This window comes from Python bivittatus, unplaced genomic scaffold (genome assembly GCF_059951505.1).
Source record: "Python bivittatus isolate LINGU-HERP-01145 unplaced genomic scaffold, Pbiv_v1 ctg000700_np1212, whole genome shotgun sequence".
NCBI lineage: Eukaryota > Metazoa > Chordata > Lepidosauria > Squamata > Pythonidae > Python > Python bivittatus.
Window position 1 is genome coordinate 77,756,070 of NW_028277098.1, and position 22,667 is coordinate 77,778,736.

General features: G+C 40.2%; 1 protein-coding gene across 1 annotated transcript; it reads left to right on the plus strand.

Annotated features, from left to right (window-relative positions):
* The first annotated feature begins 16,744 nt into the window (after positions 1-16,744).
* On the plus strand, positions 16,745-21,535 carry SRSF6 (serine and arginine rich splicing factor 6). Its single transcript, XM_007426208.4, has 6 exons — positions 16,745-17,012; positions 17,444-17,592; positions 18,951-19,072; positions 19,209-19,417; positions 19,851-19,934; positions 20,046-21,535. The coding sequence occupies exons 1-6, from the start codon at positions 16,906-16,908 to the stop codon at positions 20,398-20,400; spliced, it is 1,026 nt and encodes a 341-aa protein (XP_007426270.1). The 5' UTR covers positions 16,745-16,905; the 3' UTR covers positions 20,401-21,535.
* The last annotated feature ends 1,132 nt before the right edge of the window (positions 21,536-22,667 follow it).

The following is a 22,667-nucleotide window of genomic DNA, read 5'->3' on the forward strand; positions in this document are numbered from 1 at the left end:
TGTTCATGAGTAATTTAGGTTAGATACAATTTTATTCATAAATATTTAACTTTTAAGTTTCTACACTATTGGTTGGAATTTAAATTACATCTGTATTTGATTGATACTAGATTGGAAATATTTATATTATCATGCACACCATCTTGATCATCAAAACATGTGTATTACAATTAAATATTTACCTGCTCAGCTGACCTAAATATATATAACATGTATATAGATCAGACTGAATATGAAGCTGGTAGCATGGGGGTGAACTCTCTTAAATTCACAATTAGTCTTTATTCTGTTTATCTTGCATTATGCTTTTCATGTTGAGCTATGATTTGAAAAGTGATATTAATTGGGTGAAAAGTACTTGAGATAAAAAACTGAGATTCCTGATGGGCATGGAAAATTTATCATTTTTTGCATGGGCCAAGACTTTGATAATGGGAATTTAAGCTCCAAATGAGGATGAAGTAACTTTTTACAAAGGACTTATGGACAAACTAATGGACTTACCATATGAAAATTGGTATTTAATGGGAGATTGGAATGGAGTAATTTGTCCACAAAAGGACAGAACCTCTGAGAAAGATATTAAAATAACACAAGGTAAATTACCAAAAGTTGTTTTTTTTTTTTTTTTGACAAGATGCACAATCTAGAGCTTGTAGATGCATGGAGACCAAAAAATGGTGATACAAAAGAATACACTTATTTTTCTGAAAGACACAGATCTTTTTCAAGAATTTATATGTTTTGGATATCTAAGAATTTGGCTACTAGTAAAATGGAGATGCTGCCAAAGACTTTTTCAGACTTTTTCAGACAGCAATCCAGTAACTTTAGTATTTAAAAGGAAAACCAGTTCCTTCAGATGGAGGTTAAACAAAACACTGTTGCAGAAAGAAACAGTAATGGAAGATTGTAAAAAGAAATTAAAAGAATGGTTTGATAATAACCTTAATAAAGGTAGAGACATAAGAATGATTTGGAACGCAAGTAAAGCTTTTATGAGGGGATATTTTATACAGAATAATAGTAAACTAAAAAAAAGAGACAAGAAAAAACACAGGGGATTTTAGTTCAGATAAAAATGAAATAAGAAGAATTTTAAAAATTCCCAAAAAAGAAAATTATGTCACAACAAATAATTTACGATGGCAGCTGTCTTTGTTAACAATAAGAGAAATGGAAGTATACATTATGCAAAATGACATAATTTTGAATTTGCAAATAAGCCAAAGAAATTGTTGGCTTATAAATCAAGGAAAGAAAAAAAGAAAAAAAATGATATTAAAATTACAAGATGGAAATACAGTGGTACCTCGGGTTACGAACGCCTCTGTTAACGAACTTTTCGGGTTACGACCAGCTCCGGCCACAAAAATTTACCTCGGGTTGTGAACTCCGCCTTGGGTTATGAACCGGATCCGCGGCCATTTTCCCTGCTGCCACATGGTCGCGGCTTCCTGTGGGCGAGATCGCGGTAGCAAGGAGACCTTCGGTGAGGCTTTTTGGAAGGTTTTTGGTGTGCTTGTCAGCATGGCAATTTCATTTCCGGAGGGTTATGCAGCGCAGGAAAAAACAACTGACTTTAGACAGGTTTTTCCCCAGAACTGAGCCTGCAGCTAAGAGGCAAAGAAGAGAGGAAACCCCTGAAGGAGATCTCCCCGATGTCCTTTTGGAGGGGGACTCTCCCTCCAAACAATAACTGCCTCCCCACCCCATTCTCCCTCTTCATACTGTGCTGTACTGTACTTTTTTCATGTTTTTGTGGTTTAAAAATAAAATGCATATGTTTCAGAACGGATTAACCGTATTTACATTGAACCTTATGGGGAAATTTGCCTCGGGTTGCGACCAAATTCGGAGGGCAGAACGGCTTAACCATATTTACATTGAACCTTATGGGGAAATTTGCCTCGGGTTGCAACCAACTTGGGTTGCAACCAGAGTCACGGAACGGATTAAGTTCGTAACCTGAGGTACCACTGTACTATAATAACAGATAATCTAAAGATGCAAAAAATATTTCATCAATTCTACTCTAAATTATATAAAGGAGAAGAAATGGTTGATGAATGGTTGATGGCAAAGGTTGATGAATATTTAAAGAAACAAAATTTACTGAAGATCACAGAAAAAAAAAATAATGAATGGGCCCATTAAAATAAAGGAAGTTTGTGAAACTATAAAAAAGGTCAAAATTGTGAAAGCACCTGGACTAGATGGGTTACCAGCCTCTTATTTATTTATGTATGTATGTATTTATTTATTTATTTAGCCGCCCATCTCACACAAGGTGACTCTGGGCAGTGTACAATTAAAAAATAAATGCATAAAAATAATTACAGATAAAAAACTATAAAAACACACAAAATAGGAGGGGATAAAATTAATAAGGGAGCCATCATAAAATCTCCCCAGTACCCTGGGAGCCCCAGGCCTGATCACATAGCCAGGTCTTGAGGGATCTATGGAATGTTATTATAAACAATTTGAAGATGAATTATTACAACCATTGCAAAACATGATGAATTCTATTTTCCAGACTGGAAAGATACCGAAAAGTTGGATGGAGGCTAATATAGCATTAATACCTAAAGAAGATCAAGACTTGACTTCACTAAAAAAATTATCACCTGATATCATTATTGAATAATGATTATAAGTTATTTACAATGATTTTAACTGAGAGAATGAAGCTGAGGGACATTGGAAATATATTGGATATTTTGGAATACTTAGAACAACTTAAATGAAAAGCAAGCAGCATTGATTTTTTCTTTTTAATGCAGAAAAGGCCTTTGACAATTTGAACTGGATTTTGTTTTTTTTTTAATTTTGGAAGATATGGACTTTGGCAGAAATTTTATCAAATGGATAAAATCAATTTATGCCTCACAAAAAGCCCAGGCAATTGTGAATGGAGAATTAACAAAACCCTGTGAGATACAGAAAGAGACCAGACAAGGATGCTGCTTGTCACCATTGCTATTTATTTTTGCTTTAGAAGTATTGAACATATAAGATGAGATGAGAGAACTGCTGGAGTTAAAAGAGAAATGTATAAATGTATAAATTATGGGCATTTGCTGATGACCTGGTAATAATTCTGGAAGATCCTCTGAAAAAAATAGAAATATTAATGGAAAAACTAAAGGATTTGGGGGTGTTAGCTGGTTCTAAAATTAATTTAAAAAAAGACAAAGATGTTAACAAAGAATATGGAAATGGAAAAACAAATGGAATTGATGAAAAAAATCTGATTTTAAAATTGAGAAAAAAGTGAAGTACTTGGGTATCACTGTGACTAACATGACTTGTAAGTTATATCAGAATAATGATGTTAGATATGGGATGAAATCAAGAAGGACATGTTAAGATGGGTGAAATTACAGTTGTCATTGTTGGGGAGAATTTCTGTAATAATAATGAACGTTTTACCAGGAATTATGTTTTTGTTTCAAACAATACCTATTATGACAACTGATATACCATTTAAACAATGGCAGAAAGATATATCCAAGTTTGTATGGCAAGGGAAAAAAACAAGAGTTAAATATCAAATACTTCAAGATGCAAAGGAATGAGGAGGATTGGGACTGCTTGATTTGAAATTATATTTTGCAGCCAGCTGCCTAGTCTGGATGAAAGAGTGGGTTTTGCTGAGAAATAAGAGAATTTTAGAATTAGAAGAGCACAATCTAAGGTTTGGATGGCATGGTTTTCTATGGTACAATAAAGTTATGGTTAATGTAGATTTTAAGAATCATTATATTAGAAGTGCCATATTAGGAACATGGAACAGATATAAACCCAGACTGAGCTCACAGATGCCTTTATGGGTCTCGGCACAAGAAGCATTTTACAGAAAGGAAACGGTGGGTAAAGAAAAATGGTTAACTTACTGAGAGTTGATAGAACAGGAACATAGCGAATATAAAATCAAAAGAGCAATTGGCTCCAGAGGGATTTAGTTTTCAATGGTTTTCATGTGCACAATTAAGAGAAATATTAAGGTAGATAATGGGACATTTGGAATTGAGCAGCAGAAGACAGAATTTGAAAGTGAACTATGTACAAATGATGAACATGTAATTGCTAAAATGTATAAACTTTCATTGAAATTTGAAATGGAAGAACAAGTGAAAGACTGTATGATAAAATGGGCTAAGAACCTTGGACATAATATACTGATGGAACAGTGGGAAAACATATGTTAAAAGGATTGAAATTTGCATAACCTAAAGGAGAATTTTTATAAAATGATGTACTCTTGGTATATGACTCCAGAAAAATTGTCTAGAATATATAAAGGTACTTCAAATTTATGTTGGAAATGTGGATAACATGAAGGGTAATTTTATTACATCTGGTAGACTTGTAAAAAACCCAGAAATTTCTGGGTTCAAATACATACAGTATAATGATACAAAGAATTTTAAAGATCAACATTCAGCTGAAACCAGAACTTTTCTTGCTAGGATTAATAGATAGTCAATTAGAAAAGAGCCATGGAAAATTATTCTTATATATGATTACTACTGAGAGACTATTATATGGGCAAAAATGGAAAGACTCTGAAATACTAGCAGAGATGACAAAACTGGTTTGATTACCTGTAGACAAGGGATGGGATATGGGATGAAGAGATATCTGTTTAACCTTATAAAGGGTGAAGAGTTATTAAATTTGTTTATATTTGTTGTGATGAAGGTTGGAAGTCACTTCTTTCTTTCTTTTCTTTTTCTTCTTTCTTTCTTTCTTTTTCTTTTTTCCTGCACTTTTTATTCTTTCTATTATCTCCTCTTTCTCTAAATTTAGTTTGAATTACTTTTTACTACAGGTAGTCCTCAGGTTACAACCATTCATTCAGTTACTGTTCTAAGTTACAAGGGTGCTGAAAAAGGAGACTTATGACTGGTCCACAAAGTTGCAGCCATCCCAGCACCCCCACGATCATGTGATCACAATATGGGTGCTTGGCAACCTGTTTGTACTTATGACCGGTTGCCAAGTGCCTTGTGATCACATGATCACTATTTGCACTCTTCCCTACCAGCTTCCCCCCAGCAAAGTCAATGAGAAGCCAGCAAAGAAGGTCACAAGTTGCTGGGGTAAGTCTCCCCCCACCTTTCTTTGCTCGCACAGACCACGCCCTCCTTTCCCCCTTTGCTTGCACACCCCCACACCCTCTTTCCTCAGCCTCCATGTGATTGCATTCATCCCACTCCATTTCCTTGGCCTCCCTGCAATCACACACATGCACACATGCACCCTGCACCCTCTTTCCCTGGCCTCCCTGTGAATGCACGCGCACACACACACATACACTTACTCCATGCCCTCGTTCCACAACCTCCCAGTGATCGCATGCACCCCGCGCCCTCACTCCCCAGCCTTTCTGAGCTCACACTGCACCGAGCACCCCCTACCCCAAGTCCCATGCAGCCTATGCTGGGCCTATCAGTGCCTCCCCCACCCCCCTGCAACAACCCCACATTCCTTATCTGGGGCTTCCTTGGCTTCCCGCATCTGCTTAATGACCTGCACATCTTGGGTTACAACCACCACCAGAACTGCCTGGATTGCCATCGCTAAGCGATGCAGTCACATGACATCACACTTTACAACCACATTGTTTAGTGATGGCAATCCCGGTCCTAATTGTAGTTGTAACTTGAGGACTACCTGCATTGTAATTAAAATTCTTAATAAAATTATATTTTTTAAAAAAGGAACGTAACTTATCCCTTCTGCATCTTCATTTTGAGACTGTATATTCAGTGTTAATCCACTAAGAAAGCATTTCAGAAATGTAGTTATTTTTTATAATGTAGAATAACTGGAGATATTGGTGCCTAGGACAATGATCACATGTGATCTGAAATATGTAGGTGTGGAAAAGAATGCTGGTTTCTAGATCTAGATCTGATTCAGTTCAGGTGTTATATGAAGACATAAAGAGTGTATAGGTGGGGTGTATGTGTCCAGGCTCCCAAGTTCATCACAAGAATGTGAAGAGGCATTAGAGTTCTGGCAACTAAGGGTTAGTAAGTAAAAGTGGATAGGGAAAAGGACAAATGGAAGATTGAAAGTAGTAAGTATGCAAATGGAAAAGACAATGCTCAGGGCAGAAATAAGAGAAATGAGAAGAGGCAGAATATGGAGCATTCTTTGGTGTCCTTTAACAAACAATGGTTTGGTTCCAGTGTGCTTAATAGAGTTCCACTATAAGAAAAGCTGAAAAGCTGTTCTGAAGGCTCTGAGTTTCTCCTGAACAGAATGACATACTGCAGGCTTTTGGAAAAAGAAGGGATAAACCACAGATATTGCCTCTTTAGCTATGCCCTCCAGGGAGGAACCTCTGCTAGATACTAGTATCTCTTCCATTCATGAAATGATTGATCTGTTCCAACCAATATTTTTAAACCAGTTTTGTTTAGAAAAACTTCTCTGCTTTAAGCTACCTCAAAAAACATGATTCCAGATTCTAGCCTTACCAACTAAAACTCATTAATTTGGTATTCCAGGTTTTTCTCCTTGGTTTTTTTTTTTTTTTTTTTTGGAGAAGGACACAAAATAGAAGAATCTTTAGAAAGCAAGGGATCCTGTTTATGTATATTTCTTTAAAAAAATAATTTGACACAATAAAAAAATTAAAGCACAGGAAAGTTCAAATGGAAAACAATACTATTCAGATCACAATCATTCCTCCTGTAAAATTCTATGATTAAGGTAAGGCAATTGCACTTGTCTGGAAGTACTCATGAGAGATGTTTTATTTTGCTTTTATTTCAGTAAGATGACATCTGATGGCATCAACCTGGAACTGCATCCTTAACAGGATTAAATTTCTAACAGTTCAGATGTTGAGCATTGATGGAGCCCCAGTCAAGCCACTGAAGGCCTCCACATGAGCCTTCTATTGTACAATGACTCTTCCTCATTCATGGAATTGTATAGGGAGTCCAGCCATCTTCCATGTGTAACTTCTGTGGCTTTCTTTCCCACAGAAATTCTTTAGCAAGGAAAAGGCAGAATATTACCACCATATAATCTGACTGTTAGCATTTGAAGCTATCTAGAAGTTGCATCTGAAAGTACATTGAGAAATAAGAGAAGGGTATCAGCATGTTTAGGAAAAACTGTAGTTGTCAAAATTATCCATTAAAAAAGCCATAGGGAGTATTCCCCCACACAGAATCAGAAAAACTAATGAAAAGGGTAAACTATATCTTTTGCTGAAAACTACTCAGGAAGCATTAGTTTCTCTTGTTACGACAAAAACAGAATGTAAAGAAATCTGCACTTACTTTCCTATGTTGTAATCTGAATGACCTTGTCCTTATTTCCTACATAACCCAGTTTGGAGTCTTTGGTACTCTCTGAGCTTGGCTGTTTGCTTGCAGACGTTTCATTACCCAACTAGGTATCAGTGCTAGTGAGTGTGGGGCTTGCTCCCTGTTTATATACAGTAGCTTGCCCTGCCAGTGTTGGGGTGTGTGTGTGGTTTTCTTGGGCACTGGGGTGGCTGCATACTAGAGTGCTCAATCAACACAACATCTGTATCTGCACAAAGCTGAAAGTCTACAGAGCTGTGGTTATCTATTCTCTCCTATATGGATGTGAGTCTTGGGCTCCATACCGAAGCACATCAAACAACTGGAGAAATTTCACATGCACAGTCTCCGCTCCATCCTTGGCATTCATTGGCAAGACTGTGTCTCCAACCTGGAGGTCTTGGATTGCGCAGAGTCCACCAGCATTGATCCCTGATTATCAGAGCCCAGATGCAGTGGGTGGGACATGTCATCAGAATTGATGACCACCATATGCCTCATCAGTTGCTCTATAGTATACTGGAGTCTGGGAAGAGACCCTCAAGTTGACCACACAAGCGCTACAAAGACAATCTGAAAGAAACCCTACGCCACTGTGTCATCCAGCCAAGGGAAATAGAAGCTGCGGCTGCTGACAGAACCTGCTGGTGAGCCCTTTGCTATGAAGCCTCCACCAGCTTTGAAGACAGGCGCTGCCAAAAACTGATAGAAAACTGTGAGTGGCATCACAGAATAATGCCCACAGTTCCTACAACAATGGACTTCCAGTGCATCCATTGTATTAGACTCCGCTTCCAGACTGGGACTGCAGAGCCACCTCCATGTCCACAGTTGAACTGTATAACAGTGTGTTTTCTTCAAACCCAAAGAACTACCATATATTATAACCCAGTGTGAATCTGGTTATTTTTCTATGTGTAAAGAAGAAACAAAAAATCATGAGAAATGGCTGATGGGGAAAGAGAAGAACAGAGAAGAACAGGGGTATTATGATCCCTAGATGTTTTATTTATTTGTTTTTTATTTATTTGTATGATTTGAGTAACTCAATCCCAGGGGACTTTCTCTGAATGTGAAATAACACTCTTACTATAGTTCAGTAGCCTAGAATGGAAACAGATAGGTAGTCCTGAGTTTAAGAATGAATTCCATTCCCAAGGTCTGTCCTTAAGTCAAATTTGCATGTAAGCCAGAATTTGCTTACAAATTTGCATGTATACAGTATTACTGTATAATACTGTATAAGTAGTATTGTGTAATTAACTCAAACCATTGTGTATTTAACTCGAATCATTGTGTATTTAACTCAAATTTTGCTACAATTTGCTCTGTTCCTAAGTATGGGTCATCCTTAAACCAGGCATTCTTAACCTGGGGACTACCTATACAGATTCAGTGTACATCTCCTTAAGCTCAGTAAGAAAAGTGAAACATATATTATTTACTCCCTACCTGTTCTCACATAGATAAAAATAATATTCAATGAAGATATAAATGGAATACTTATTAATAGCATACATTCTTTTCTCCTGTGAACCCAGCAAATATGATCAAGCTTATAAATCCTCCTTATATCCCACCATCACCTAAAATACCATAAATGGCAGGCAAACTTGCTCAGTTGTAGTATCCTATTCCTGGAATTCTCTCTCCAAAGAGAGCAGTCTAATACTGCCTTTATTCCCTTTTCAGCTTTAGAAAAACCTGTTTTAATTGCCTAGGTGTATTCCTTTTATATTGGTCTTTTAACTGCTTGCCAAATTTGTCCTTGGTTGATTTTATTGTATATTTATATATGTAGGAGCTACGGATCAAGACTGGATAATAAATATTTTAATAAAATTAAATAAATAAATAAATAACCAAATAAATAACCAAACTCTAAAGGGACAGCAATTCAGAAATTAAGAATGCTATATTGAATTCAATATGTTGGCTGCAGTGCTCTCTGCTGGCAACCAGTAAATTAGCCAAATAACATGTGCTGTTATAGATCAGTAAATCCATGCATTTTCTTATGCAGAATCCAATAACTGCTTTTTCCTTACTTGTTAAAAAATAAGTAAACCACTCCCTGCTTAAAAGCAAGGACAAGTAAATTTGTTTTGATCTAGTGTCTAGAGAGTGCAGTCAGAATTGGATAAATATCCCTGAAGATGCAGTTCCACTACAAAGCTGCCATTACAAGGAATGTTCTGTCCACAACAACCTCTTGGATCACCTAGATTGCCACAGTGGGAAATTCCAATAAATATCTTCAAAGACCTCAATATCCAGACAATAGAAAGGTTTTAAAGGTCAACACTAGCTGTTTAGCCATCCCTCCCAGCCTTGTATCATCTGCAAACTTGGTAAGTGTCCCCTCAATTCCCTCAGCCAAGTCACTGCTACAAACATTGGACAGCACAAGGCCCAGGACAGAGCCCTCTGGCATGTTCATGCTAAAGTGGAGCAAACAATCACTCTGAGTGCAGTTATTTAGCCTATAGTCAAAGTTTGCCTTTATAAGTAGATGGCCACCTACCAAGCAAAGCAATACAATAGTACTGCGCCTTCAATATTATATTCCTGGCTTCTTTTTCTATATAAAAAAATGTAACTTTGATTAATTGGCCTTGTTTGCTTGGCCACTTAATTAAGGCATAGGAGAGTCAGAAAAACCGGGATAATTGATCCTACCCATTCACGCTAACAAGGCTAGATCAAGCCCTAAATAGCCCCAATTCTGTCTGGAATCAAATCAAATCAAATCAAATCAGGGCTCTGTACTTTCTCCTCTCCTTTTTAACATCTACATGAAGCCACTGGATGAGGTTGCCCAACAGGACTGGGTAAGGTATCATCAGTATGCTGATCACACCCAGCTTTATATCTCTACTCTAGGCCAACTAAGTGATGCTGTGGAAGTCCTGTCTCGGTTCCTGGAGTCTGAGGGAGTTTGGAAGGGGAACAACAGGCCTCAGCTCAACCCTAGGAAGACTGCGTTGCTTTGAGTGTCTCCACCCCCCCCCCCGGTTCTAAGGACTTTCCATCTCTTGTTCTGGATGGGGTTGGATTACCCTAAACATGATCTGCGTGCAATCTGGGGGTCCTTCTGGACTCACTGCTCCTGTTCAAAGAACAGGTGGCAGCCATGGCCAGGAGGGCCCTTGCAGAACTACGTGTTGTATGTCAGTTGTGCCCATTCCTAGACCAGGAGGCCCTGCTCATGGTCACTCATACTTTAGTCACCTTTCATATGGATTACTGCAATGCGCTGTACATGGGTCTGCCCTTGAAGGATATTCAGAAGCGTCAACTGGTTCAAAATGTAGTGGCACAGGGAGTTATCTATGCTCCATGATCTGTGCACTTACACCTCTGCTCCTTGAGCAACATTGGCTGCCAGTTTGCTTCCAGGTTCAATTCAAGGTACTGGTAATGATTTATAAAGCCCTACATGGCATGGGACTGGGTAACTTGAGGGACTGCCTCCCCTCAGTTACATCTACCTGTCCCACCAGACCAAGGCAGGAGGGACATGTTCCAGGCCCTGTCAGCTAAGGAGTATTGTTTGGCAGGGCCTGGGAGGAGAGCCTTTTCTGCTGTGGAAGTTCATCTACCTTGAGATTAGATTGGCCTCAACCCTGCTAGCCTTTTGAAAGACCCTAAAAACGTGGTTTTGCCAAAGGGATGGGAACCAAGGAATGTGGCAGAGCCAGCACAGTGTTTGTATTGAGTGTTACTGTTAAAAGTGATAACCTCGGCTATGAATTTTATGAATTTTTATAGCTTTTATATGATTTTATATTGTTTTTTCTTGTTTTTTAAATTGTTGTATTGTTCTTTTTTATCTTTAATTGTTTGTAAGCTGCCCAGAGTTGTATATATGAGATAGGCAGCTATATAAATTTGAATACTAAATACTGTAAGTAAAGTCCCCAACTAGACTGTCATCTGAATGACTGACCAGGTAGTTAATGAACCATTTCCCCATTTATAATGTAGTGGTTTATGCCCAGACTAATAAAATTTTACACAAGATAGCTGTGTAAACAACCACCGGCAAGCTCCTTTGTTGTCAGTGAAAAGACTCAATTCACTGATTCATAACAATGTGGTTAAAAAGAAAATAAAAATATCTATATCTTAATTATAATTTGTTGGATACATCAACCTCATCCATCAAATTGTTTCTTTAATAGGTGGAATAGAGGCAGGATCCCATGATGTCCTACATATCATTTCTGTTCTGCTGCTGTGTACATAAATGGATTAAAGTTGGAATAATCACAGACCACTTCCTTTGGGACTGTCCATGCTAATTACCCACAGTATTGTTTCCCACACTTTTGGATAGTACCGTGCCTTTTAATAAATAGTGTAACTTGTTGCTTGTTCATTTCTCTTTTGCCTGCTTTTTACCCAGTTAAATGTTTTTGATGTTTTCTGATGTTTAATAAATAAACATCAAGCTATATTCTTGCTATCTGAGTGGCATTTGTGTTTGCTCTGATCTGGATACAGTAAAGGCACTGATGGAGTGTGCTGGGTTGAAATTAAACTAGAAATTACCCACAGAACTTTTCCAACACTTTGAGGACCTATTGGTTTTATGTGGGAAATAGTTGGCAGAATCCTTGTAATCCCATCCCTTGCTTCTCAATCCATCTTGCTAAAGAGGCTGTGAGAATAGCGCTTGAAAAAGAATCACTTCAGCTTTAAACAGAGCCCAACACATAGCAAGCATGAAATCACAGGGCATTCTGTCTCTGGTAGTTTTGTCTTTCATCTCTGCGACCCACCAGGAGGACAAAGGGTGAAAAACAGGCAGAAATAGGTGAAGGGTTGGTACATCCAGTCTGATCAATTGTGTCATTTCAACATTGTTTTTGATCCAACAGAAATCCAAAAACAAGATGTGGGGAAAAAATGAAATGTTCTTCACCCAGGGACTACCTGTATCTATCAAATTACAAAGTACTCTAGTACGGTGAACTAGAGGCTCATTAAGGCTAGTTTATGGCATAGGTCATCATCTGATGAATTTTAAGCACTGTTGTACAGAACCTGATAACACTGTATGTCGTAGCAGGGTTGGTATCTGAAAGCAGCAGGGAGATGTAGAATTGTCCCATGTGCCCTGGGTATTTATGTATGCAGTAATGGTGAGATGAGGCTAGTACCAATGTCTCTGTAGTACAGGCACTGGAGAAGCACATGTTCTGTTGTTTCTGTGTGTCCAGAGCCACAGGGGCATTGTCTCTCTGGGTAAGAAAGCTTCCAGTATCGGCCTTTAAGGATAGCTGAGGGGAGGGCATGACATCATGCCAGAGTAAAGGCCCTCTGGTGTTTAGGAACTTTGAGTTTAGTTTAGTATGCCATAGGGGAGGCAGACTACCTGTTGGATTCACTGGCAATAAAGGTTGGGGTCCTGGCTAGATCCAGTTGGTGCTGTGTGTCTGCTACACACTGCTTAATGAGTGTTTGGCCTGATCATATCCCATGCTGAGTAGAAGACCTGGAGAAAAGTCAAAAGATGAGATTTTAGTTGCTACTGCCTGTTTCTATGTGGATTGAAAATCATCCTTCATAGTTAATGGGGCAAGGCTAAGGGGAAAAAAGGATAGTCTGAGCCAATAGTTGAGTATGGTTACCCACACTCTAGCCTCCACTTTCATGAGGCCTGTTTCTAGTCCCATGGTGGCATTAGAGACACATTTGGGACTTGAAGGGCTGATCTAAGAAATATGGATTGTACAAGTTCTTGTCCTGTCTCAGGCCACACACCCACAAACTCACAGAGAGGTAGATGCAAACTTTAGTTGGGAAGTTTATGAAACAAATAAACAAGTGGCAAAGGAAATGTGAGTGCAAGTGTGCACACACTCTAGAGAAATCAAGCCCCCAAAAGTCCAGCAAGCTTGCCTTGAGAGAGTTCCAAATCCAAAGCAGGCACAAGAGTGGTCAAGTGAAGTCCAAGCATCCAAACATTGTAGAAGGGCTGCTCTCTCTCCACATGATGAGCCTTTGCACTGGCGGGGGGGGGGGGGGGGGAGTGGCAGCTCAGACTCCTCATCTTCAGAGGCCAGTGGCAGATGTACCTGCTGGTTACTGGGCGGCACAGCCACCTCTGCCTGCAGCTCCTCACACAGCAGTTCGTCTGGCAACTCTGGAACTGGCTGTTCACTATCAGTTTCCTTGTCAAAGTCTGAGCTGGCCATGGCAGTTCTAATGGTGCAAAACTGGAGAAGGGGCCCAGCTGGGCAACATAAGTTGTACGATTGGCTTGGTTTTGAATAATTTGAGTGCTGCAGATATATAGTAGCCACCTCTTGTCTTAAGGAATTTAAGGATGGCAGATGAGCTCCTCTGTGCATTTTCAGCAATGCCCCATGGGCTTTCCTACTGCCAGCAGAATGAAGGACTAACCCCAGGTATTTGAAACAGGAGACCTGATCAGTCTTGTGGCCATCTATGTTCCAGAAGTGGCTCTTGGCCTTTTGGCAAATGTCATGATTTTAGTTTTCTGATAATTGAGTTTTAGCTGGTCTTCCTTGCAGTACTATGTTAAGGCCAATAGGTGTTCTTAAAAGTATTGCTGTATTGTCTGCATAGAGTAGAACAGAGATGTGTCTTCCAGCAAGTTTTGGGGAGTGAAAGTTCGTGTTGTAGAGATGGCCCACCATGGAGTTGATATAGAAATTAAGGGTGTCACCAATATGCAGCCTTGCTTGATGCCTTTCTCAGTTTCAGTGCATTGATGAGATGACCCTGGGGGTTACATCCATCTTACTTTAACTAGTATTACATGTTAAATGAAGGCAGAATCGAAAAAGATTCATTAAAACCCAAAAGACTGCTATCCAACCTGGGTCAAATGAACTACTTGTCTGTTTACAGTAGGTCCCTATGATTACAGGGCTAAGTGAACAACTCAACACCTTGCTCATCAGCAACTACACCCATGACCCTGAGTAGTGCATTAGTTCACATCTTTTCCATTTCCTTACCCTCCTCACCCCACCCCCTCATATAATACAGGAGAATATAAAACATGACAGCCAGTTTAGTGTAGTAGTTAAAGGCACCAGCCTAGAAAACTGGAGACTGTGAGTTCCAGTCCTGTCTTAGGCATGAAGCCAGCTGGGTGATTTTGGGCCAGTCATTCTCTCTCAGCCTTAGAAACAAGGCAATGGCAAACCACTTATGAAACTTCTGCCAAGAAAACTACATGGACTAGTCACCAAGAGCCAAGACTACCTCAAACGCATGCAAACACACAGTATATAATACCAAAGGCTGGCGTTATACATCACACAAAATGGGCTACTTGATGTTGGTTTAGAAGGTTGTGAAAACCACTTTGTTAACATTATTTGTTAAGATATACATTCCACCTTCCTTAGAGAGTGAAGTCAAGTGGGCCTTAGGAAGCATTGCTAACAACAAAGCTAGTGGAGATGACAGTATTCCAGCTGAGTTATTTAAAATACTAAAAGATGATGGTGTTAAAGTGCTGCACTCAATATGCCAGCAAGTTTGGAAAACGCAACAGTGGCCACGGGATTGGAAAAGGTCAGTTTACGTTCCAATTCCAAAGAAGGGCAACGCCAAAGAATGCTCAAACTATCGCACAATTGCACTCATTTCACATGCTAGCAAGGTTATGCTCAAAATCCTACAAGCTAGGCTTCAGCAATACATGAACCGAGAACTACCGGATGTACAAGCTGGGTTTCGAAGAGGCAGAGGAACTAGAGATCAAATCGCCAACATTCGCTGGATCATGGAGAAAGCACGAGAGTTCCAGAAAAATATCTACTTCTGCTTCATTGACTATGCAAAAGCCTTTGATTGTGTGGATCACAACAAACTGTGGCAAATTCTTAAAGAGATGGGAGTACCAGACCACCTTACCTGTCTCCTGAGAAATCTGTACGCGGGCCAAGAAGCAACAGTTAGAACCGGTCATGGAACAACCGATTGGTTCAAAATAGGGAAAGGTGTACAACAAGGCTGTATACTGTCACCCTGCTTATTTAACCTATATGCAGAGTACATCATGAGAAATGCCAGGCTGGAAGAATCACAAGCCGGAATTAAGATTGCAGGGAGAATCATCAACAACCTCAGATATGCGGACGATACCACCCTAATGGCAGAAAGTGAAGAAGAACTAAAGAGCCTCTTGATGAGGGTGAAAGAGGAGAGTGCAAAAGCTGGCTTGAAACTCAACATTAAAAAAACTAAGATCATGGCATCTGGACCCATCAATTCCTGGCAAATAGAAGGGGTAGAAATGGAAGCAGTAACAGACTTCATTTATTTGGGCTCCAAGATCACCGCAGACGGAGACAGCAGCCATGAAATTAAAAGACGCTTGCTCCTTGGGAGGAAAGCTATGGCAAGCCTAGATAGCATATTAAAAAGCAGAGACGTCACCTTGCCGACAAAGATCCGCATAGTCAAAGCTATGGTTTTTCCAGTAGTAATGTATGGCTGTGAGAGCTGGGCCATAAAAAAGGCCGAGCGCCGAAGAATTGATGCCTTTGAACTGTGGTGCTGGAGAAGACTCTTAAGAGTCCCCTGGACTACTAGGAGGTCAAACCAGTCAATCTTAAAGGAAATCAACCCTGATTGCTCATTGGAAGGATTGATAATGAAGCTCAAGCTCAGATATTTTGGTCACCTAATGCGAAGAGAGATCTCTTTGGAGAAGACCCTGATGCTGGGAAAGATTGAAGGCAAAAGGAGAAGAGGACGGCAGAGGATGAGATGGTTAGATAGCATCACTGAAGCAATGAGCATGAAACTGAGCAAACTCAGGGAGGCAGTGAAGGACAGGAAGGCCTGGCGCAATATGGTTCATGGGGTCACGAAGAGTCGGACACGACTTAACGACTAAACAACAACAACCACCTTCCTTCCAGAAGCTCAAGGTGCTGTACATAGAATTTCCTCTTCCAACAATGCAAGGTAGGTTCACAGGAATCCACGAGAGGCCAGCGTTTGCATTCTGACTTCATGTTGCACGTTATGGAGTTTTTGCAACATTACAGTTTGTACCTGTGCAATTTATATGGATAGGTGGGCTGAAAGTGACTGTCCCAAAGTCACGGACAGAGTTTTCATGGTCGAGAGTTTTCCCAGGCTTAAGTCCAGCACCCTACAGAACATGGCTGAGTTAATGTGACAACCTCTTGGGCGAACCCAACAATTATAGCTGATTCAACAAGTCTCTCTTTGCAAATTATGACTTGACACTATGCATGATCCAACTCACGGAAACGTTTCAGAAGAAAAAGAGTGCGGGACACGTTGAACGCGCGCAGTTATTGACATTCCCCCCTTCCTATCAGATTTCGAGCTCCCTTGTGACGTCTTCGAACGCCACTGATGGTGGGGCGTACAGTAATCCAGGCTCCGCCCCCCAATATAAAGGCCTGCCCGGGGGCCCGCCGTCATTGTGCTACGGAATAGGCCGTAGCCACCAGCGGCTATTAGGACCGTTGTTCCGCAACTGTTTTCGGATCTTACGTCTATCCTTTCCCTCCCCTTCCCCTCCTCTCTCCTTTTCTAGGTCGCGGGGATGCCGCGTGTCTATATTGGCCGCTTAAGTTACCATGTGCGGGAAAAGGACATCCAGCGTTTCTTCAGCGGCTACGGCCGCTTGCTCGAAGTCGACTTAAAAAACGGGTGAGGAGGAGGGGACGGGGGAAGCAAAGGCCCTAGTAGATTTTTTGGAGGCTCGTGGCGCGAGCGGCCAGCTGGCCGGAGGGTTGAATTTGGCGCGAGCGGTTAGTAAAAGCGCCCGACTGCGGCAGGCCTGCTGTTGCCTTCCCTCAGGCCGCGTGGCGTCCTGTTCAAGATGGCGGCCAAACACTGCTTCACCTCTTTTGTCCCGTTAGCGGGGGGGGGGGGGCGGGGAGCTTAGCCTTTTCCCAGTCTCGCGCAGGCACCTCCCCACACGCACTCTCCACCGACGCGCGAGGCTGCAGCGCAGATGTTCCCAGGCCGAATCGAGAGCATCGCGCTGCAGGGGAGCCCTGAAATGTGGCGGTCGGTCGCCTTGCCCTGACAGCACCTCCTCTCCGCTTTGCTTTCCGCCACGCCCCTCCTTCCTGCAGCTACGGCTTTGTGGAATTCGAGGATTCCCGGGACGCGGAGGATGCCGTTTACGAGCTGAACGGCAAGGATCTGTGCGGGGAGCGGGTGATCGTGGAGCACGCCCGCGGCCCCCGCCGCGACAGGGACGGCTACAGCTACAGCAGCCGCAGTGAGTGTGGCTCCGCTGCGGCCTCCTTAGGCGCGCGGGGAGAGCGAAGGGTTGCAGGGAAGAGGAGCGCAGGGGCGGCGGGTGGGCGGCCCTGAGCGTGACGGGGAGGGCCCCCGGGCCGCTGGTCGAGGAAGGTTCTTTGGACCTTAATATGGAAGGGTGGGTGGTTGACGATCCCTGCTAACCGAAGGGAGGCTAAGTTCCCCCTCTCGATTTAAGGCTATAAAGTTTTCTTGACGGGGATTGGGCATCCTCTGTGCAAATGGTGCTCACAAGTGCAGAACCACAGGAGGGAGGGGGCATATTGGGGGGTTCTATCTACAGTATTCACTCACTGCTCTTAAACAAACACATTTGGCACAAAGCTCACAGAGAAGCAAATGGGATGTTTTTCACTGTGTAAAGCTGCTACTTAAAGCTGTTGCGGCTGTTCTAAATTAGGCTATGTCTTAACGTGAATATTTGCTCAGAAATTGGAAGAGAGATGGCTTGCCTTCATAGAAGGGGGCCACATTAATTTGGAGACAAAATAACCACCTGCTAATGCAACACTCATTTAATTTAACTTTTCCTAGAAAAGAATTGGATGTGTTTAGTTGAATTTTGCACAATGGTTAAGAGCAGTAAGGTAGACCTATTTCGGTTCGGGGCTTGTTGGGGGGTGGGATTTCTTGCAAATTTGTATGTTTGTTTTTTAAAGTTGTTGCATGTTCAATTCAAACTTTTTAACAAGTCCTTGATGTTTCAATTTAAAAGTGACCAGTGGGGCTGAGGCTGTGTCCACTGAGGCTAAGATGACTGCCTTTCCTGATTGGCCATGGCTTTTCCATACATTGTGTGACCCTTGCCCTATGACCCTTTGGCTGACCTTACCGGAAGCCATGACGACAGCAGCCTTTTGCCATTAGACGCAGGGTGATGGTGAGGATTCCAAGGGTTAGACAAAACTGGTTAAACTGAACTAGGTGACTGTTACCTTGCGTGTGTTGTGGCCAAACCACCACCAAATACCTCATACCGTGATGTAAGTACTTAGTGTAAACTAGTAAACGTTTTTGTAAATGTAGAAATGCATGTAATCAGTTAAGTTTTATATTTTACAATGTTCTGTAAAATAAAACTTAGCGAGGTAACTCTAATAAAGGTGCAGTCACTCTCTAACAGAGTTTAGGAGCACAGTCTTGTAGGATTTTAGACTTTGATTTGCCTTTAATATATAGAATATGGCGAATTAAAATTTTGTTGCAGGATTAGAAAACTAAAGTCCTACTCCTGTAAATACAATTTATAGACTAAAGTGAACTAATGTATGTGCTTTTCTTATAAGGACACTAACTTTGTATCTTTGTATGATAAAGGTGGTGGAGGATATAGCAGTCGGAGAGCATCAGGAAGAGATAAATATGGGCCACCCGTTCGTACAGAGTACAGATTGATTGTTGAAAACCTGTCCAGTCACTGTAGTTGGCAAGATTTGAAAGTAAGTTAACATAAAAATATTTTCTAAAAAGCACATTTTACATGTTATTTTTGGTATATCTTATTAAATATGAGAAAGTTTTGGTGAGTTCACTGAATTTTAAATTTTGCCTGAGTAAAGATGTGATTTATTTAAGGATTTCATGAGGCAAGCTGGTGAGGTAACCTATGCAGATGCCCATAAAGAGCGAACAAATGAAGGAGTAATAGAATTCCGTTCTTACTCTGACATGAAGCGTGCTTTGGACAAATTGGATGGTACAGAGATAAATGGACGAAAAATAAGGCTGGTTGAAGATAAACCACGATCGAGCCATAGACGATCTTACTCTGGCAGTAGATCAAGGTATTTTCAGAATTGGTTATTTGATTTGAAAGATCCTTCAAGATTAAACTATAGAGACTCAAATTTTATCTCAGTACAGAAAGTATTCATTTCGTTGTTTAAAAACCACTGATGTAGTCTTTCAGTTGTTTTCACTAAGAATGTACGTGAGTGCATCAAATACATCAGAACTTTGTTCTGAAAATAAATTTTACTACAATCTGTCTATTTGCATAGTTTGTTAAATTATTTTATTTATTTCCAAGCTTTTGACTGGAACACTATTCATCTATGTCATAAGATAAGAAATTTTGATAATTGATTAATGAGTTCCGTGTGCTTATAACAACACTTTTTAGGAAAAGGTGTTTATATACTATGCTGTATAATAGAAAATGAATCTTTGATGCCCTCATATCCATCACAATGGTTATTTGAAATATGTTCTTTTTAGGTCCCGTTCTAGAAGACGATCACGTAGTCGAAGTCGTCGCAGCAGCCGCAGTAGATCCCATAGTGCCTCAAAAAGCCGGTCACGGTGAGGGCATGCTTTATGAATAGTCGTTTTACCATTGACAGTACAGTAGATGTATTTAATAATAGCTTCTAAAATAATGAGCATACTTTAAGGGTTTTTTTTTTTTTTAAGCTCTAAATCTAGGTCTCGGAGTAAAGATCATTCACGTTCCAGATCAAAAAGTCGAAAATCTAGATCAAAGAGCAAGTCTAAACTGAAGTCTAGCAGAGGTTCACGGTCAGGCAGCAGATCCAAAGAGAAGTCTCGAAGCAGATCCAGGTCTGTGTCTCGATCACCTAAAGAAAATGGAAAAGGAGAAACAAAGTCTAAATCGAGGTCACAAAGCAGATCTCGTTCCCGTTCACCAATGCAGCATCAACCTGCAAAAGCTCATTCTGAGTCTCCATCCAAAAGAGCTGTGTCACGATCACATTCACAGTCACGTTCAAAATCCCGTTCACGGTCAAGATCCAGTTCACAAGATTAAGATTGGAGCTATTCTTATGTTATTATGGAACATTGTATGGCCAGCCAAAAGTCTTTTTTTTAATAATAGTATTTGGCAAAGCTTGCCAGTTTGATTTCAGAAAGAAATGGTCTTGTTCACCAAGTAAACAAGGCAAAGGTTTGAAGTACTTAAAACTTTCTGAGATGTGTACAGGAATATCAGAGCAGGAAAAGTTTTTTTTCTTTGGGGGGTAGAAATTAGGACAATTTTTTTTTTTTTAAGTTGGAGCCACAGCTGAAATAATATGCTGGGGAGTGGAAAATGGGTTTTATATACAAATTTGAGTGTGAAGATTTTGGAAATGGTAATATTCTCTGAACATTTCCATTATTTTAAAATTATGGAGGTTAGTTTTATGGATTACGGCTTTCTTCTAAAAGCATAGGAGAGCTTTATTGAACAAATCAGAGATGCTTGTAAAGCTAATTAAATACCAAGCCATCCTTGAATTTAAATTGGAATACTTCATTGTGCTGTACCATAATTTGCCAAAAGTAACCCTTGTTTTTTCACTGTGTTGAGGCAATATAACTTAATAAACATTGTTATCTCTAACTATGCATGGTATAGTTTTGCCTAACACTTTAAAGCTAATAAGTGTTTAACCCATTTGATCAGGATTCCAGGTACTGCATAACATTTAATTCCCAATTCTTCTGTTAATTTTGCAGTTGACCTATTTCTGAAAAATTATTACTTACTATAAATTTGATAACGTTTTGGAACCCAATGTTCCTGCATGAAGTCCCCTGTCGTACAAACAAAAATCCACTCAAGTAATATATTTGTTCCTTTCCTTCTGCTGTAGCTCATCACACCCTTTTCCCAATCTGTTCTACAGAGCAGATTTTGAAGACATGGAGGGCTACAGTGGAAGGGGTAAATAATCTTTTTCTTAGTTTTCTACTACTGGAAGCAATTTGATTAGTGAAAATTTCTAAAATCATTAGAATTAGGGCTGAATCCAGTTTCCTAAAAGAAGTATGTGTGAGGTGAAATCCATTCACCAAACTTACATGTAATAGATAAGTTTAGTAAAACAATATTAGTACAATCTTATAATCTTTATACAATGTGTAGTTTGACTTGTATGAAATTAAATCAGTGACTCAAACGTTCGTGTCATAGTGTAACTTTATTTGATAGTGTTACACATTAGATTGATTCTGGTAAAATTCACTTCTGATAAGTGAATAAATGAGAATATCCATTATGATGATCTATCACGTATTACAGATACCTTGCTACTTCCACTTCTGTAAATGTTTTTCAGTGTTATCAATGCCTGGGGAGTTTCTCATTCAGAAACATCTCAAACAACCAGCAAACTTCTACAGCCACATGGCATCTCTATAGCACACAAACCAACTAAAACCCTCCAAAACATCTTAAGTAAACCAAAAGACCCAGTAGCCCAAGAAGAAAAAAGTCATCAGCATACAGTATAATGATTGTAACAGCTACTATGTAGGACAGACAGGCAGAAGACTAGCAGAGCACATCCATGAACACCAAGTAGTCAAAAGACAGCGAAAATCTCAACACAGGGACAGACTCAACCATAGTTTCAACTGGGAGACTATTAGACCAAGCTAAATCCAAAATTCCAAGAGAATTCCTGGAAGCATGGTATTCGGACAAGTTGGCCATCAGGCACATAGAAACATTTACACGCTGTTCAAAAGACAAAAGAAATGACCAGAATGCCACCTTTTCAGCAATCAACCCCTAGATAAGCCAGGATTAACACCCAACAAGCAGTAAACAGCCTAATCTAGGAACTACCAGACAACTCACCCACCAACACTGATGGCAAGTTAATGTATATAAACAGAGCAAACCCCACTCCTTATACCACTGAAGATGTTACCTAGATGGATAACATCTACAACAAAACAAGCTCTGAGAACCCCAAGGGCTCCACAGTTGCTCATTTGTTAGCTTGTTACTGTTGCTATATATTCTACAAATCCTTTTGGGGTGGGGGGATGCCTTCAAGTCAGTTTTTGACTCCTGACAACTGCCCAGTCTAGTCCCTACAGTTTTTATAAAACTACAGCAAGGTTTTTATATTTTATATATAAAGAAAATTTACTGTTATTTGATGAATCCACGGTGGGACTGGAAAAGGTGCCCCCTTGAAGATCTGAGAGCATAAATACCTGGTAGAAGACAGTAACGTGTGTCACAATAACATCACACAAATGCAATTTATTTGTACATGGCATGCAAAATGTTAGTTGCCC

Coding starts and splice junctions, on each gene's coding strand:
- SRSF6 (XM_007426208.4), top strand. CDS start 16,906: ATGCCGCGTGTCTATATTGGCCGCTTAAGTTACCATGTGCGGGAAAAG. Junction 19,073..19,208: donor GTAGTTGGCAAGATTTGAAA/GTAAGTTAACAT, acceptor GATTTATTTAAG/GATTTCATGAGGCAAGCTGG. Junction 19,418..19,850: donor TACTCTGGCAGTAGATCAAG/GTATTTTCAGAA, acceptor TGTTCTTTTTAG/GTCCCGTTCTAGAAGACGAT.